Source organism: Acipenser ruthenus, chromosome 29, assembly GCF_902713425.1.
Source record: "Acipenser ruthenus chromosome 29, fAciRut3.2 maternal haplotype, whole genome shotgun sequence".
Lineage (NCBI taxonomy): Eukaryota > Metazoa > Chordata > Actinopteri > Acipenseriformes > Acipenseridae > Acipenser > Acipenser ruthenus.
Genome location: NC_081217.1, coordinates 15,386,135 through 15,406,384, shown reverse-complemented (window position 1 = coordinate 15,406,384; position 20,250 = coordinate 15,386,135). Strand labels below are relative to the sequence as shown.

The 20,250-nt window shown below is 41.7% G+C and overlaps 1 protein-coding gene across 2 annotated transcripts in view; it reads right to left on the bottom strand.

Annotated features, from left to right (window-relative positions):
* The window catches only part of LOC117964471 (TBC1 domain family member 22B-like), a 167,368-nt gene that overhangs the window by 64,726 nt on the left and 82,392 nt on the right, over nucleotides 1–20,250 (bottom strand). For both annotated transcript variants that reach the window (XM_034908012.2, XM_034908013.2), the window contains one exon: nucleotides 7,539–7,653. In XM_034908012.2, coding sequence (XP_034763903.2) covers nucleotides 7,539–7,653 — 115 coding nt within the window. The remainder of the gene's footprint in view (nucleotides 1–7,538; nucleotides 7,654–20,250) is intronic.

Sequence of the window (20,250 nt, the reverse complement as noted above, 5' to 3'; positions counted from 1 at the left end):
ACAGTGCTTGCCATCCTGTGGTGTCCTTCCTCCAGTCCCAGTCTGAAGGGATTGGAAGCTCAGGGTCAGGAGTTAGGGCCTGGTTTGATGTGCTCCTTGAGTGCTGCCTGTGTTGGTGGTATGTTCTCCAGGCTCCTTGACTTCTGCGTGAACAGCTGCTTCCTGGCATCATTGACCTTCATGGTGTCATCCGTGCGGTCATACAGCAACACCACAAACCGCTCCAGTACTGACATCGTTGAATCACTGATGTCACTTTGCATGAGTAGGTCTTCGAATGCCTTGGTAGCCTCTTGGAAACCTTTCCATGTGTCCCAGGCAGTATTCTTGCCTCTCCCCCCAAACGCAGGGACAGCGTCACACCCTGTGAATGCATGGAAAACAGGGAGAGTGGCACAAATCCTGGGATCCATCACATCAGCCAGTTCATGGGCAGGTACATACCGGAAATTTGATCCAGTACCAAGTGCCACCCACAGCTCGTCAGGCTTGATCTGGTTGAATGTGGCGATTGCCAACATCACAACATCGGTATCTAGGGTGCACACATATGCTTTCCTGCACCCTTTCTGTATAGCATCTGAAACATTTAGGAGGAGGCAGGTGTCCTCTTCCTCGTGGGAGCAGGGGGCCAGGTTTGTCACATCGGCATCAGTCAGGAAGCACAAGACATCCCTTCCATCGGTTGCATAGATGGCTTTGTCTTCCTCAGTTGGAAGGCTTGTCACTTGTTGGGACAGGAAGCTGAACAGTTCGGTTTTGTTCTCATCCACACTTAGGAAGTCTTTCCAAATTTTGGGGATTACTGTAGCGGGGACAACTCGTCATCGAATACCCTTGCCTCTCTTCTGCCTGGTTGTGCTTTTCAAGCTCTCTGGGATGTACACATCCCAGACAATGTCCACTCAATCAACTGTCACCATGTCTGCATAGTCTTGCAAAGTCCTTGCTGTTCCAGGATTGAGCATCTGGATCACAACAGGGGTGTTTGTTGATTGAGTTTCCTCTGATTCAAGGCAGCGATGTTCAAATGCATTGCATCACTATCATGGTCACAGGCCTTCCTAAGAGCGCCAACAATGTAAAGTACACCTCTCCCCTGTGAATGTGCCCTTAGATCAGGAAACACAGATAGTAATCTGATTCTCAGAATTCGGCCCTCAACAACAGCACCCAGCTGTTCAAGATGGGCCTTGTACATGTGTGCCAGATCAGCTAGCTGGAAGACTGGGGAAACTGATTCTTCCATGTGGAAGTCTTCCATGTAGGCCACTAACTCTGTGAATGCAATGCCGTGCAGATGACCATCTGGATCCTCATCAGCACCTGTGCTGTCAGCAGCTCTATTGTAGAGTTTCACAAGGCATTTCAGGTGGTACTTAGCCTCAAGGGCAATCATGTCCCCAGGTGCATGCCTGGCCAGCAGAGCAGTGTCTTGTAGTTCCATTGCACATCTCCGAACCTTCGAATCAATGTCATAAGTGGAAGCTTGGTGGAGGCCTGCAGAACCAGTTGGCTCATCACAGAGGAAGTATATGGGCTCTGTGAGGTCAATGTTGCCATGGCTTGAACATGTGTTGCACAGCTGATGAAGTACCAGCCTTCTGTTCTGTGGATTTCCTCTGTAGTCATTCAAGCTTTCTTTGGTTAAATTTCAAACAACATGTTTTATACCAGCCAGCGAGGAGTGTCATCATTGTGGCCTCAATGCCATCCCCATCATTGAGTCTTCCAGTGTCAACATCCATTGGCATATGCCCAAGTTCCTGAAACTGACCGAGGTGACTTGCTAATGATTTTTAGCGCTGCCAGTGGCTGCCGTGGTTGATTCAGCTGGACACTGCAAAGCTTCCCCAGTCCCCTTCTGACAAAGCACACAAAGCTACCAATTAGTTTTTTATGTCCTCAAAATATGTTTGTGTTTTTTAAAAATATTATTTGTTTTAAAAAAATATTTTTTGTGTTTTAAAAATGTTTTATTTGTGTCCTCAATATTTTTTGTGTTTTACATATATTTTATGTGTTCTCAAAATATTTTAATTCCGTTTTGCACTTCTAGGCCACCTTACTGCACAGTGTCACGAGTTGAAAATACCGATTGACCTCTCGTGGCCATTATTATGATAAACATATGGCGGCTTCTACATCGTTATGACAACAATATAAACTCAACACCATAACGCTCATAAAAGTAGTTTATTTTTTCATTTAAACATATGTGTTATGATGCAGGGTATCGTTGTAAATCAGCATTGTTTGAGGTCATTGACCTCTCAATTTAAATACATGTCAAACATCACCTTTGAAAATAAATGTTTGCAGGACACAGAAACACAAAAATGGTATAACTCAGGGAGTTGATGATCATGTTATTATGACACATGGTTCTAAAATAGCAAATTACACCATGTAACAATTATTTTTTTTTTTTTTTTGGTTCCTGGGTAGTAAGTGTTATTTCCTAATTGCTTATGCCTCAAAAGTATAGAAAATGGCTATTATTCCCCACAAACTTTGCTTTTGTGACCAGGACAGTGATATTTTGAAATGTACCTATTTTCCAGAACATTCCAGATAGATTCAGTGCTGTGTAAACTTGGAGTAACTTCTAGAACTTTCTAGAACTTTCCAGTAATATAAATAGTAGTATAAATACAGGGGCCTTAAGCCCACCAGTTCAGTTTAGTTCCAGCTGCCTAAGTGGATACATATCTGCATTTTTCTGAGATGGCATCAAGAGGCTGCAAGCATCCGGCAGACACATTTTGCTATGTCTGCGGCCAATTTATCAAGACAAGAGCGAAAAAGTACTCCGTGGAAGCATCTGCTAAGATGTGTGAGGCCTACAAGGCATATTTCGGCATGCCTGTCGGGGATCAAGACAAACCCTGGGCACCTCATTTCACCTGGGAGCACTGCAAAAAAACTCTGGAAGGTAAGATGGACAATTGTTGCTCGGAATTTTATGTTATAAAATTTGTTAAAATTTTTAAAATTGTAAAAGTTTTTAATTTTAAAATGTTTTACAATTTTCAATGTTATTGAAAAAATATATCATATATGAAAAATGTTGCGAGAATCTCTTACACATTAGTCATGGGTGAAATAAATGTATTTTTGTAGGATGGTACAGAGGGGAAAAGAGAGCCATGAAGTTCGCTATCCCAAGAATTTGGCGGGAACACACTGACCACTCAAGCAACTGCTACTTCTGCATGGTGGACCCTTCCAAACGTCGGACTGGCAAGAATGCACCTGCTATCACATATCCGGACCTTCCTTCATCCATCGCCCCGGTGCCACACTGCCATGAGCTCCCCGTACTGCACATCAAATTGGGCCTTATGAAACAATTTGTCAGAGCGCTAGATAAGGAGCCGGCAGCCTTCAAGTACCTTCAAGACTTCTCCCCCAAGTTGTCTGAGGCAAAGGTCAAAGCCGGTGTCTTCGTCGGACCACAGATAAAGAAGATCCTGGAGTGCAATGAATTCCCCAAGAAGCTCACTAGTAAGGAGAAAGCAGCTTGGAACAGCTTTGTCGCAGTGGTTCGAGGCTTCCTGGGCAATCACAAGGCCAAAAACTATGTGGAGCTGGTTGAGACTCTGGTGAAGAACTACGGCACAATGGGCTGTAGGATGTCCCTCAAAGTCCATATCCTTGATGCTCATCTTGATAAATTCAAGGAGAACATGGGAGTGTACTCGGAGGAGCAAGGCGAGCGCTTCCACCAGGATATACTGGACTTTGAACGCCGCTACCAAGGACAGTATAACGAGAACATGATGGGAGCTGATTCGTGAAAGTGATTTACTGTATAATCGTAAATCTCGAAAAACTACTCACTTCTAAATCTTTTGTAGTCATTTTTGTATTACTTTAGTATAAATACATGTTCATTTGGATTCATATGTTGTTTTTTTCTGACTTTATGTGAACGAAAAGACACAAATTCTCCCGTTTTCTCATTGGAAATAGGTACATTTCAAAATATCACTGTCCTGGTCACAAAAGCAAAGTTTGTGGGGAATAATAGCCATTTTCTATACTTTTGAGGCATAAGCAATTAGGAAATAACACTTACTACCCAGGAACAAAAATTGTGTTACATAGTGTTATCATTGTCTGAGGTCATTGACCTCTCCCGATCGTCAGAGGTCAAATCCAAGATGGCTCCACATCTAAAAATAAACCTTAGGGTAGTAGAAACACTGTAGAAGATGCCAGGCTTTCATCATAAAATGCACAATAGCTTTGCTTATCACCTGTACTATCAATTCAGACAAGCTTTCTTGTTAAAATACATGCAAGGACTAAAAGTATAATTTCAACACCATCGATTTCAGGAAAAGCCTCTCTTTCCCAGTAAACAGATAAATCCTTGGATCAATCTTGCTCACTGCACTTGAATTAATTGACTAAAAACAGAAAAAGAACAGAACAGAACACAATAGGTGGAGATCTGGTGGAAAGAAAGGTTCTGACTTTTCCAATAATGAGCTTAAAACAAAATCAGCGGACGATGTAATTGATTGGCGAGCCTGTAATCATTCCCTTGTTTCTGTGCAAGCTAATGGCATTTGAAAGGTAATAAAAACCAAAGCAGATCAATGCCTAAGAGCTCCCCTTGGTGCTGGAAAGCCTTTGTTCAATCCTAATCCTGAACTATCTCCAGTTATTAACCTTACAGCTGAAGGTTTTCTCATTGGCTGCAATGGAGAAGAACATTGGCAGCACAGTGCATGACACAAAGTAACAAAAAGAAAACAACTGTTAATATCCATGAAATTGGATCCAAACAACTCCAAGCATCATTCAAAAGGCCATATTTCCAAAGTGTTTCCCCAACTTTTTAAATTAACTCCTATGCACACAGGTCAGACACAAAAACATGAATGAACCTCATGAAACACAGGTCAGAAACATGAAGGAACCTCATGAAACACAGGTCAGACACAAAAACATGAATGAACCTCATGAAACACAGGTCAGAAACATGAACGAACCTCATGAAACACAGGTCAGAAACATGAAGGAACCTCATGAAACACAGGTCAGAAACATGAAGGAACCTCATGAAACACAGGTCAGAAACATGAAGGAACCTCATGAAACACAGGTCAGAAACATGAAGGAACCTCATGAAACACAGGTCAGAAACATGAAGCAACCTCATGAAACACAGGTCAGAAACATGAAGGAACCTCATGAAACACAGGTCAGACACAAAAACATGAACGAACCTCATGAAACACAGGTCAGAAACATAAAGGAACCTCATGAAACACAGGTCAGAAACATGAAGGAACCTCATGAAACACAGGTCAGAAACATGAAGGAACCTCATGAAACACAGGTCAGAAACATGAAGGAACCTCATGAAACACAGGTCAGAAACATGAAGGAACCTCATGAAACACAGGTCAGAAACATGAAGGAACCTCATGAAACACAGGTCAGAAACATGAAGGAACCACATGAAACACAGGTCTTCTTACCCGTGACCCGACCCAACCCTCTTTAGTAAGACCTGCAACCCGACCCGAACCCACAATTGTCTGTCCTTTACCTACTACCTGCGTCAACTGACTCTCTCACATTCACACACAGATATCTCTACCATTCTCCACAGATTGAGTTTATACAATAGGCTATACAGTGTGGTAGCTTTCTCTAGTGGTCTGGATATATTTTAACATTGTAAAATTAACTCTCTCTACTTACTTTACTATAAAATACCTGTCTATTCCTTTCGTGCCAGTAGTTGAAAGGGAGCTACACCTGTGCTTTCGCAGCGATGTACCAGTTTTGTTGCTGTCGTTCATAAAAACATAATGACAGGTTTTAAAAGCAATGAATCCAGTCACATGTTCATTATTTTCATTCGCTACGATTCTAAAAGAATTCCACACGACTGATTTACCTCTTGAACTATTATCCACCACATGATATAAACCCTGCGCTTTTAATATCACCAAGCAGACGTGATAAAAGGATCTTGCAATGTATCAAACAAGCGAGATCACTGCTTAGTCAGCAGACTCCTCCCTAATCTGTAGGAACCTCATGAAACACAGGTTAGAAACAGAAACATGTAGGAACCTCATGAAACACAGGTCAGAAACAGAAATAAGAAAGACCCACCTCTTCTGTCTTGCTTTCCATGCTCTTTAAGCCTCATACCTGCTTTAGCTGTTGTGTTGCTGCTACTATTTCATGTATTATGCTACTATCATGTATTATGCACTTTTCACTGTATTTAATGTATTCTGCATTGTTTTTTACTGTATAGCATGCATTATGCATTTCTCTATATTTAAAGTATTATGGATTTTCTTGTTACTGCATCTTGTAAAGCGTTTTGTGATGGTGGTCCACTATGAAAGGAGCTATATAAAATAAAAATTGATTGATTGATATGTAGGAACGTTGAACAACAGCATCTTCACCGCAGAAGCTCGCTGAAGCAACTAGAATACAGAGAGCTTAAAACAAGCATGTCACGAATGCAGCGATACAAAAGCCCCCCCCCCCCTCCTCATTATAGGCAGTTATTTAAGTAGCACTTCTGTTGATTTAGAGAACATAGATAACAAGATCCACTGCAGAAGACAGCCTCATAGACAAACCAGAACTCTCAAGTTCTTTACAAAGTTTTCACTTTCACTTTTTACTTAGTTTTGTAGCAAACGTTTTTTTTTTTTTTTCTGGTGTTGTGCCCCCCTCCCACAACACTTCATGGAGGCTGTGTGGTCCAGTGGTTAAAGAAATGGGCTTGTAACCAGGAGGTCCCCAGTTGAAATCCCACCTCAGCCACTGACTCATTGTGTGACCCTGAGCAAGTCACTTAACCTCCTTGTGCTCCGTCTTTCGGGTGAGACGTAATTGTAAGTGACTCTGCAGGTGATGCATAGTTCACACACCCTAGTCTCTGTAAGTCGTCTTGGGTAAAGGCATCTGCTAAATAAACTAATAATAATAATAATAATAATAATGGGTGCCATTTACAGAGTTGATAAGTAGACCTCTAAGGGAAAGTGGATGTTGTCTGAAATATACATGAATTCTGCTCTAAGCTGAATGATATATAACCTGACAAAGAGAAGAACATGCCTGTGGCATTTAGAGACGTTTAAATCCATTACTTACGATTTTAAACTTTTTTTTTTATAATCATCCTTCACTTGCCACACCATTACTATGCTGTGTGATTGTTGTTAATCAAATTGCACACCTTGGATTAAATAACCTTAACTTTGAAGTATGTAATTTGTGCCTATTTTAAGCACTGTAATTTGAGTCTTGTGAATTCAGGTTTTAAGATGGTCGTAATTAAGGTCACGTCCACATCCCATCTTATATATTAAAATAAATAAATAATTTAAAAAAATAAAAAAATGATACAGTGCAAAGAATAAACTGTTATATTGTTTAAAAAAGCCTGCATTCACCCAGCTATTTATTTATTTCAAAAACATTATAAAACTTAAGCTTTTCAACAAATACATTGTGATTAAAACGCACACACAGACACGACTTACCAACAAATTCTGAGAGGAAAACAACGAAAAACGGAGTGACCAGATCATTGATCCCCTGCACATATCCGCTGGCGGGATGACGAATCGCCCATATGAAGAGGATGCGTTCAAAGACCTGCAACACAGTGGAAGTGATTTGTCAGAGGCTGCGCCGTTTGGTTCATTTCCAGCCTGGCTTTGCTCAGGTACTCTTTTGGAATGTACAGAGGTTCTAGGCTAGAACACTAAAACCAGGTCCTGTACATTCTTTATACATTCTGGGGGGCTTTGTGAAGTTAAACTGCACACAAATAAAATACATGACATTCCAGGAATCAAACTTACTTTCCCATTCTACTCAGACTAGTATTTTTACAAACGTCATTAAGCCTTCAGCTCACCCTAATATTGCTCTAACAAGCCATTAGAATTTGACATATTTCTACCAATGGAAATTAATAAGCTCCATTATCACTTAACATTTACAGTCTACTTGAAATATCAATATTTTAAAAACGGTCATGTGAATTAGTTTGTATTAGCACCAATACTTTCTACGCTAGTGTTTAAAAGTTTCGAACCACAGTTATAGTGAATCCCTGCTTCTTTGAAAGGGTACCAGCAGGGGGAATGCCAGCAGAGGAGGAAAGTCTTCTGCCCACATCTGTTTTTCGGCTTGTTTGACTAAATCCTGTGTTTGACTTTAGTTTAAATCTGCACAGCTGTATTCACACTGAAGATGACACCAGCTCCAATGTCTACACAGTTTCTTACAGTGTGTAATGAGTTGGCATCTCAACCCATTGAATTGAATGGAAAGGCCATGTTTTGGATGCAAACCGCAAACCATACAGTTCAAATACGAACGTCTAACCATTCAATTAAAAAGCAAGCTTTGTAGTCGAGAGGTCAGTACGAGTTTGATGCTGATGTCAGTATCAGTCGATAGCAGGAGGTTCATTACAAGTGTTCGCCCTTGTGTAGTCAGGAGCCATAGTTAGGAGACTGTGCTACGACTGTGGCTCACCTTATAAAAAGGGAGGTCAAACAAAAAAGGGAGGTCATAATTGTCAATGACTCCATATTAAGAAACATAGCAAGTTCAGTGCGCAGTCTGGACCCCCTTACAACAACAGCGTGCTGCTTTCCGGGAGCCTCTGTCACGCACATCACTTAGAACGTGAACAGGCTCCTAGAACCAACAGGAGACGACCCGGTAGTAGTCGTCCACATCGGTACAAACAACATTGGAAGAGACAGACCAAGATCCCTGCAAGACTAATTCAGAGAGCTAGGAAGGAAATTAAAAGACAAGACCAAAACTGTGATATTTTTGGGGATACTGCTGACCCCTTGCAAAGGACCATACCAACAGCTGGAAATAAATAATCTAAACGCATGGCTGAAATCATGGTGCACAAAGGACCTTCCTTGAACATTGGACCACATTCTTCAACAAGGACTATCTATATAGGCGGGACGGACTGCACTTAAATAAAAAGGGAACCAATCTACTCGGAGAAAGGATCCTTGAGAAGGTTACGAAGCATTTAAACTAGAAAGGAAGGGGGAAGAGATCAACAGAAAAAAACAGATGGAAGAATATATCAAAACAAGGGTAACAACTCAGGTAAGACAACTATTAAATGTATTTATCTAAATGCTAGAAGTTTCAAAAACAAAATGTTAGAACTTGAAGCTACTGCTCTAACAAGAAACTACGATGTGATAGGTGTTACAGAAACTTGGTTATCCGAGACTGATGGAGACGAATATAATATTAGTGGGTATACACTATATAGGAAAGACAGGCAGGACAGAAGAGGTGGAAGGGTAGTGCTATACAAAAATAGTCGAAGCCCAGGTGTTAAAGCTGGAAGAAAAAAATAACACAGAATCAATATGAGTCAGAATAACAGACACAAATTCAAAGGGCATAATAATAGGAGCATGCTATAGACCGCCAAATTCAGACACCGAGCAAAATAATCTGTTATACAATGACATGCGTATAGCAAAGGAGAAGCCATACTAATGAGGGACTTCAACTTCCCCTATATAAAATGGGAAAAAACCAGTGGGGAGCACGACAGCCGAATTTGAAATGGTAGAAATGACAAATGACTGCTTCCTAGCGCAATTTGTCAAGGCACCAACTAGAGGGGTAGGAGCATGCCTGGATTTAGTCTTTTCAAATAATGAAGACAGAATAACTAAAACAGAGGTCAGAGAATCATTGGCAAACTCAGATCACAACATGGTCTCATTTGAAGTGTTTTTTAAAACCCAAAAAGTAACAACTAAAGCTAAGGTTTACAATTTTAAAAAAGCAAACTCTGAAGGAATGAAACAGAGCCTAATAGAAGTAGATTGGAGTAAAATAGAGAAAACATCCACAGAGAAAGGATGGCTATTTTTAAAAAATGTAGTACTAGAGGCGCAAAACAATTACACCCCAAAAGTAGACAAATCAAAATCTAAAACAAAATGGCCAAAATGGTTTAATCGAACAAAACAAATATTCAGAGAAAAAGGCACTTTACAGAGTGTTTAAAAGGGACCAAGAACAAAGTATACAGAAAGCATATGTGAAACTGCAAGTCAAAAAGAAAGTTAGACAGGCCAAGAGAGAGATAGAAATGAACATTGCCGAGGAGGCTAAAACTAATTCCAAAAGTTTTTCCAATATTATAAACAGCAAGGAGGAAGTAAAATGTCTATGAGATACAAATAGCAACATCACAGATGAAGAGAAAAAAATAGCAAATACTGTATTTAAATGATTACTTTTCACAAGTTTTCACAAAGGAGGATACAGACAACATGCCCCACATAATGACCTGTTCCCATCCAGTTTTAAATAACTTTAGCATAACAGAGGCAGAAGTGTTAAAGGGACTAGGCGCTCTTAAAATAAACAAACCGCTAACCAAAATCATGCAACAGACTCTTAACACAGGGGTTGTACCGACAGACTGGAGAACTGCAAACGTAATACCGATCCACAAAAAGGGAGACAAAACCGAACCAGGTAACTACAGACCAATAAGCCTGACTTCTATTATATGTAAACTTATGGAAACTATAATACGATCCAAAATGGAAAATTACCTATATGGTAACAGTATTCTGGGAGACAGTCAGCATGGTTTCAGGAAAGGGAGATCGTGTCTAACTAACCTGCTTGATTTTTTTGAGGATGCAACAATGGATGCAATGGATAATTGCAAAGCATATGACATAGTTTATTTAGATTTCCAGAAAGCTTCAGTCCCGCATAAAAGGACCAGGGGTCACAAATGGAGAGTAGATAAAGGGGTATTCAGAACAGAAAAGGCACTTTTTACACAGAGAATTGTGAGAGTCTGGAACCAACTCCCCAGTAATGTTGTTGAAGCTGACACCCTGGGATCCTTTAAGAAGCTGCTTGATGACATTCTGGGATCAATAAGCTACTAGCAACCAAACGAGCAAGATGGGCCGAATGGCCTCCTCTCATCTGTAACCTCTTATGTTCTTATGTTCCATAATAAGGAGAACTGTATATACGTTTGTGGCAGAGCAGGGCTCTGCCCTTGTAAATATTGGCAGAGATGTGGTTAAATTCTCCTCCCTGCCCAGGTTTATTGTGTCAGGTGGGAATCACTTAACAATCAATTAGCACCCAGCCACCTGACATAAAAGGAGGCCTCAGCTCCTCAGTAGAGAGAGGTAGCTGAGGAAGCAAGCGGGTATTTTGTGTTGCTTGCTGGTTTTTCTTTTTGTGCTGTTTTTTGTTAATTTTGCAATCCAGTGAAGGCAAAGCTCAGCCTGGAAGCCTTATTTTTGTAAGTTTTACTTTGTGTTTATTGTTTCTGTTTTAAAAAAAACGTTTGTTTGGCCCTCGTGTCTGTTTATTTTGTGTTTTCTATTTAATAAAAGTCTTTTGTGTGAACTGCAGTCTGTCTCTGGGCTTCATCCCTTGCACCATCCTGTCACAAAATTTTTCCTTAGTTCTCTATAGCAAGTGAAACAATACCAATCTTATCTCTCTTATAAACTGACTGGCTTTATTAGTGGGGTAGCACATAGCTCCCGGCACATTGTTTGATTTTACTTACTGTACATTCACCAGATTATCAGACAAAACCAAAAAAACCTCAAGAGACAAAACAAGAAATTAAAACAGGCAACCTCCGGGGTCCCAGTAAATGTCTGTAATGAGACTGCCACCCTGCAAGAGTGGGGAAATGAGCAGAGTAATGGAAGATGGCATGTGGGGAGAAAAGTGCTAACGCTGAATCTATTATTGTGTTATATGCCTAATTACACAATTAATCCTAAACATTGATGGGATACAACCTGACACAGGGATAACTACATAAACCATCAAACAGCCAGCATGTAATTAAAGTCTTAACTGTGCTCAGCTTCTAACTAATAACTTGAAGGGTGGAGTTCCCTGAGAGCTCTTATAAGAGACATGTTAAATTAGCACGAAAATTGCTAAACGAAGGGCCTGTGTGATTGGAGGACACTTTTACATTCTTTTGGTACAAGTGTACAATATTTCATTGTTCCTATATCCCTGTAATTTAGTTTTTTAATCCTGTTAGTTATTAACAGTGAAATGACTAGGATTTCTAGTTGTTAAACAATTCAACTCATACCTCAAGCGGTTTCTAATAAGGCTCTAAAAAGGTTTTGGTCATAAAGTAGCAAAAAAATAAAATAAAAGTAGGACAAAGGAAACCCTATGGACATTTACTAAAAAAAAAAAAGACGATGAAAAACAAATTAATATTAATTTTCTGTCTAGGTCAGCAAATTCTTTATTTAAAAATTGGCCAAGGTTCAGAAAAGTCCTTCATTTCTTCAGGATGCTGACCTCACAACCACCAGAGAAGCAGAGAAGCTTGTCAGATTGCACCGTGTAACAATTTTTTATTTTTTTTTTGGTTCCTGGGTAGTAAGTGTTATTTCCTAATTGCTTATGCCTCAAAAGTATAGAAAATGGCTATTATTCCCCACAAACTTTGCTTTTGAAACCAGGACAGTGATATTTTGAAATTTACCTATTTTCCAGAATATTCCAGATAGATTCAGTGCTGAGTAAACTTGGAGTAACTTCTAGAACTTTCTAGAACTTTCCAGTAATATAAATAGTAGTATAAATACAGGGGCCTTAAGCCCACCAGTTCAGTTTAGTTCCAACTGCCTAAGTGGATACATATCTGCATTTTTCTGAGATGGCATCAAGAGGCTGCAAGCATCCGGCAGACGCATTTTGCTATGTCTGCGGCCAATTTATCAAGACAAGAGCGAAAAAGTACTCCGTGGAAGCATCTGCTAAGATGTGTGAGGCCTACAAGGCATATTTCGGCATGCCTGTCGGGGATCAAGACAAACCCTGGGCACCTCATTTCACCTGGGAGCACTGCAAAAAAACTCTGGAAGGTAAGATGGACAATTGTTGCTCGGAATTTTATGTTATAAAATTTGTTAAAATTTTTAAAATTGTAAAAGTTTTTAATTTTAAAATGTTTTACAATTTTCAATGTTATTGAAAAAATATATCATATATGAAAAATGTTGCGAGAATCTCTTACACATTAGTCATGGGTGAAATAAATGTATTTTTGTAGGATGGTACAGAGGGGAAAAGAGAGCCATGAAGTTCGCTATCCCAAGAATTTGGCGGGAACACACTGACGACTCAAGCAACTGCTACTTCTGCATGGTGGACCCTTCCAAACGTCGGACTTGCAAGAATGCACCTGCTATCGCGTATCCGGACCTTCCTTCATCCATCGCCCCGGTGCCACACTGCCATGAGCTCCCCGTACCCACTCCACCGGAGAGAGAGCAGCCGTCTTTAGAAGAGAGCAGCAAGTCAGAGAGCGAGGAAGACGTTGTAGATCCAGATGGCAATTTCAGAGGTGGAGTTGAGGAAAGAAACCCATACTACCCCAACCAAAAAGACCTCAACGACTTGATTAGAGATCTTGGTCTCACCAAGTCCAATGCCGAGCTTTTGACGTCTAGGCTCAAGCAGTGGAACTTGTTGGATGAAAGTGTGCAAGTGGCAGATCAGAGGACGCGTCACCAACCTTTTTCCAGCTTCTTCACCCGTCAAGATGGGCTCTGCTTCTGCCACAATGTGACCAGTCTGTTCGAGGCAATCGGAATCGCCTGTAACTAGAATGAGTGGCGCCTCTTCATTGACAGCTCATCCAGGAGCCTCAAAGTCGTGCTGCTCCATAATGGTAACAAGTACCCGTCTCTTCCCCTGGCTCATTCGGTGCACCTCAAAGAGGATTACAACAGCATCAAGACCTTGCTGGACGCCTTGAAGTATGATGAGTACGGCTGGGACCCCCGGAAGGTGCTGATGCCACCACTGCACATCAAATTGGGCCTTATGAAACAATTTGTCAGAGCTCTATATAAGGAGTCGGCAGCCTTCAAGTACCTTCAAGACTTCTTCCCTAAGTTGTCTGAGGCAAAGGTCAAAGCCGGTGTCTTCGTCGGACCACAGATAAAGAAGATCCTGGAGTGCAATGAATTCCCCAAGAAGCTCACTAGTAAGGAGAAAGCGGCTTGGAACAGCTATGTCGCAGTGGTTCGGGGCTTCCTGGGCAATCACAAGGCCGAAAACTATGTGGAACTGGTTGAGACTCTGGTGAAGAACTACGGCACAATGGGCTGTAGGATGTCCCTCAAAGTCCATATCCTTGATGCTCATCTTGATAAATTCAAGGAGAACATGGGAGTGTACTCGGAGGTGCAAGGCGAGCGCTTCCACCAGGATATACTGGACTTTGAACACCGCTACCAAGGACAGTATAACGAGAACATGATGGGAGATTACATTTGGGGGCTGATTCGTGAAAGTGATTTACAGTATAATCGTAAATCTCGAAAAACTACTCACTTCTAAATCTTTTGTAGTCATTTTTGTATTACTTTAGTATAAATACATGTTAATTTGGATTCATATGTTGTTTTTTTCGGACTTTATGTGAACGAAAAGACACAAATTTGCCCGTTTTCTCATTAGAAATAGGTAAATTTCAAAATATCACTGTCCTGGTCACAAAAGCAAAGTTTGTGGGGAATAATAGCCATTTTCTATACTTTTGAGGCATAAGCAATTAGGAAATAACACTTACTACCCAGGAACAAAAATTGTGTTACATAGTGTTGTCAAACTAAGAGGGGGGTGTAAAAAGGAACCACCAGTGCAGAGCAGACCCCCCCAGTCTAACACATACACCTACCTTGTACCACCATTGCAATTTTACTTAGGGAGTAAAATTCTTACGGAGTAACTCAATAGCAATTCGCAGTATCCAACCACCTGTGCAGAATTTCACTTTATCTGAATAAAAAAAACAGACCCTGTTGACAATCCTGTTTGTTTTCCAAAAGTCACTTCAGTTGTAAGGACACAATAAGGACATTGTGAAGGAGTACCCTGTTGCTGGTTCTTGAGTGCATGTGTGCCTTTATGGAAGCAGCTGGGATGCGCAACAGGAGACGCGTTGCTAAGCAACTAATTGAGCAGGTGGGTTGGCCCGGTGCCGAGTTGATCGGGAGGTCCTGATTGGCTGGGGGGCGTGCCCGGCGAGGCTGCACACAGCGCAAAAGGCTTCTGCACCACAGCTGGAAGCTACTGCATGGCCATAGCCATACAGACAGGCGCTAAGCAAAAGCTTGCTGTGTTGCGATCGGGGAGGAGAACGTCCGCTCCATGGGAGCGAACTACACAAAACCCTTCCCCTCCAAGACGGTGCTCGTGAAGGCATTGCCCAGCTGAGGTCGTTTGAAGAGGCTGGAGTCGCCGTGAGAATGCAGGGACTCCGGGAGTCCAGAAGTAGGTCAGTTTAGGGGATGTTGATCCCAAACAGTATAGAGAGGGTTTGCGTAGTGTAGTAGGTTGCTGGAGCGGGATGTATCTTATATGGAGACTAGCGCTCGCCTTGGTTTTAGCTTTGTTTTCTTTATTAATTCCAGCGCTAGGATTACCACTGTTGGAGAACCTGTGTTGTAATTAAATCTCTGCGCCTGTGCGGCGTGTCAACACCCAATGCTCTGTGTCTGCCTCGGTATTATTCAGTGACAAACCCACGTATGTAACATTGCCCTGTTGCACAGGGGGGATTTTCAAAAGGTTGTAAACTCCAGTGTTGCTCAACAAATCGGTATGTAGCATTGATTTTGGCATTTTCAAGCAATCGCTATGTCTATTTTGTTATTAAATAATCATGCCAATATGATTTCCAAAATTATGTTAATTTAAGAAATAATGTTAATATCTTAACGAGCAGTGTTTTTTGTTTTTTTTGTTTTTTTTTAACAAATCTGTATTCATTTTCCAATTTTTCTCCCAATTTTGGAATGTCCAATAATTATCCAGCCTGGCTCACTGCTGCAACCCCCGAACTAACTCAGGATAGATGAAGACGAGCACTCGCGTGCTCCGAAACGAGTGTTCTCACCCATCCACTTTTTTTTGCTCTGCAAGCCCACCATGCAGCCATATTCAAAACCTACAGCGTCAGAGGACCACGCAGTTCTGAACTGCATACAGGCAGGCCTGCAGGCGCCCGGCCAGCCACAGGTGTCGCTGGTGTGCAGTGAGCCAAGGACTCCCCAGCGACCTAACCCCTACCCCGCCCAGGCAGCGCTTGGCCAATTGTGCGCCGCCCCCTGGGAACTCTATAGGGTGCATCCTGCACTCCGGGCGGAGTGCCTTTACTGGATGCACCACTCGTGAGCCCTATGAGCAGTGCTTCTTGCAACTATTTATTTTGTTTGGATGGGAATTTAAAAGGAAATCCATGTTAATTTAGTTAATTTGTACTTGATTTAATTAATAAATAGCTTTTAATTAATGAATGAGTATATAACTCATCTTGAAACAGATATGTAACAGACCGCGGCTGTGATGCCGACAATACAGAAAGAGAGTGGTTCATTTCTTAGACTACCTAGAAATTCAATATTTGTAATCCTGAAAATATTTAAGCCTTTTCTATAGTTGTGGTTATGAATGAAATGCATTCACTTGTTTTAATAATCTGTAACCTTACAGAACGTTTGTTGTATTGCTAAAATACATTATTTGCACCTCGTAGCACGTGGGGATGGGTAAAGCTATATTTTTTTGGGAGAGTGTGGAACAACGCAAGATTGGCTGGCAAGACCTATGGTCAATGGAACAGAGCAGGATCAGTTTCCTCATCAGGTCAACATATGATGTTCTCCCATCACCAAAGAACCTAAACCTCTGGGTAGGAGAGGATCCCTCATGTCCTTTGTGTTCATCACCTGCAACATTAAGGCACATTTTGACAGGATGTAAGGTGGCTCTTAGCCAAGGACGGTTTACTTGGCGCCATGACCAGGTGCTGCGATGTTTGGCCTTAGCATTGGAAGACAAGCATAACATGACCAATAAGTTGCCACCTGTTCCATCAAAACATTACACACAAAAGACAACATTCCTCCGCCCAGGGGAGCAACCACCAAGAAAAGGTGTTAAAACCAATCCTCGCCCAGGACAACTGGAAGCTGCTAGAGACTGGAAAATGCTGGCAGATGTTGGTCAACGGCTTATTTTTCCACTTGAGATTGCCACCACTAACCTTCGACCAGATATTGTCTTGTGGTCTGGATCAGCACGCCTTGTTCACCTGGTAGAGTTAACAGTGCCATGGGAGGATGCTGTAGATGAGACGTATGAGAGGAAGAAACTGCGGTATGCTCAACTAGCCACTGAAGCGGAACAGCGAGGATGGAGAGTCCGGGTTTACCCAGTGGAAGTGGGTTGTCGAGGATTTGTGGCACACTCTACAACCCGGTTTCTCAGAGACGTCGGATTCAGTGGTCAAGAGTTGCGTCGCACAGTGAAGAACTTATCTGAAGCAGCAGAGAGGAGCAGCAACTGGCTGTGGTTGAGACGGAAAGATTCTGGCTGGGGATCTCAAGCACAACAGAAAGAAAGAAACGCTGATGTACAGGTAAGTAAGCTGGGCTGAGTTGAGTGGGGGACGGAGGGGGGTGATGCTGGGACGCCAGAATCACCGTCGAGGTGTCGTGGGCTAGTCGACGAAACACTGAGGATAGAAGGTGCCCACTTGAAAACCCCAGAGATGTACCCTACTTAGCTCAATCCAGACGGTTGTCATGCTGATGCGCTGGGGAGGCCGCACTATGGTTGATCCCCGGAGCCAGCATCGCAGCCGTTGTGTGTGCTGATGCGCCAGGGAGGCAAAATAAGCTGATCCCTGGAGCCAGCATTACACTTCAGCCATTAATACCAGACAGAAGGATATCCACATCATCATATGGAAGGAAACGTAAATGGATGGAGACACATATGGATCACATTAGTTTACTGTAAAGCTATGTCTTAGTTGGTGCTTATCTTGGCGAGAGCCGAGTTCATATCAGCATGAAGTTTTAATATCTACTCTCGTGTAATGGAAATAAAGGAACATTTTAAACCACTTCATTCTTAATTCTCATACTCACAATACAATATGCTATTCAAGCACCTATCTACATGATTCTAGACAATATAAACTATCTAGCAGTTATGCAGTACTGATCATGGCCTTCTCGGCCCCATTAAACTTCATGAACCATAAGCAAGATATTTTTAGGGTATTTTCAGACCTCAAAGTTCCCCAGACGAGTAATGTTTCGGGACTTGTGAGGGAAGAGTTTGATTTCAACTAGCTGAACTCATATGACAAATGACTATGCACAGCCCTTCATATCAGAATAATGTCAGGCTATTCAGCCTGGTGTGCAGTTAAAACTCATGTCCAGGAGACAGAATGCCATGACAAAGCAGCAGACACACAAGTCCCCTAGCTATCACGCTTTCTAAAACATGGCATTGTACATTTCTGAGAAGAATATTTGCTCTATAATGTTGACTTCCATATCAAACAAAGGCAACCCTGTGGGGAGCCAAAAGAAGCAGATCCTTTTGTCTTACTAAATCCTATCAAACTCAATTCCAGCCTTCTAACACTATAGAGTCGTTATCGGAAAAGGCTGGAACACAACTAGCCGAAAGTCTCAAATCATTTCTTTTGTTAGCAACAGAATACAAAAGCTACCCAGCTAGCCCTAGTGTTCACATTCTTCTTCTCTTTTTGTTTTTTGTGAAGATTATAATCGCAGTATTTAAAAACTGAACCTAATGATTAAAGATTGAACAATGAACTGCTTGGTGTCCAAAAGGTTAATGCTCAGGGTATACATTCAATTTTAGGAGAGGATTAGCATTTCAGTGGGAGAAGAAAGAAAATCGAAGCTCGACAATAATTGAAATGCGCAAGTACATGCAAAGCTGCTGGAATTGTACTGGCACAATCTTAGCGGTTCTGCAAATTAAACACAAATTCTCTAGATCATACAAGAAAATTTGTAAGAGTATTAATTATCCCTCCTTTTAAATTGTGTGGATAACATTTACTGAAGTGCTATTACATTACTGAAGTGCTATTACAAGAATTCCCACGCAAGATCTCTTACCAATTGGCTTTTCTGAGTATTATGCTGCACCATTTTGCACATTGGAGGTCAGTGCCAATGGGGTATACCACAGAGGCCCTGTCACACAGGATCTTTTACCAGGATCTGCAGGACCGTGATGTAATCAAATTTTTTGGGCAGCCATCTTGGTGAAGGCATATGTGAGCCAGGCTCCATTACACTAGTCAGCCATCTTTGATAACATCTGCTCACAAAGGGCTGCAGTTCAGCTCACTACAGGAGCGCAGCTCTGGGTACAAAAGGAGTGTGCCACCTCAAAACCCTCAGCTGATCACTGGAGCAAGGCGAGAGACAAGGGTAAGGACGAGCTGCTTGTGATTGAAGACCCGTGTTGTAGGCTAGCATAACGGCAGAAGCACTGAGGGGTCCCACAGGCAGTCGGTGAGAAGGACCACCGCCACCACGGGCTGTTCGTTTGTTTTGTTTGTCAAGAGCACCTGCACCACTGTATACAGCTCTCCATGTGTCGATAATAAGACCCCTTTTGTTTTTTCACTGTGTATTGTTTAAACTCAGACTGTGTATTGTTTAAACTCTGACTGTATTGTTTAATCTCTGACTGTGTATTGTTTAAACTCTGGACGGTATATTGTTTAAACTCAGACTGTGTATTGTTTTCCACACACCTTTTATGCACGACCATTCACAGCCACCTCCCACCCCACCCCCAATACCAATACTGAATTACCATAAAATGCTATATCTTGTCCAGGGCCACCTCTAATGAGCTCCTTTTCAGAGACTTCATGTACTTTAGGTTTAGTTAAGAGAGTGTGCTTCACACACACACCACTATTGTCACTTTGCATTTAAAAGAAACTGTGCCAGTGTGGTATTAACTGAAGGTGAGCTGTCAACCAGTGTGTGACACAGATAAGAGAAATACATCTGTGTAGCATGTGGCTGCTGATTTTGTATTGCTAATGAAGTGAAAGTACAAAAAAAAAAAAAAAATGACAATGACTGAATTAATTAGGTGATTTAATTTGTTGCTAATCGGGAGATGGTCACCTGTTATAAAAAGGCTGCAGCTCTCTAGCTCCGGGTGGGTGTTAGTGAGGAGCGAGAGTGGAGAGAAACGAAACGTGATTTAAAAAGATTCCAGGAACAGTGACAGCAACTGCCCAGCCTGACCTGGGATCAGATTTATTATTTTGTGTCAGAGATTTGTTTTTGTTTA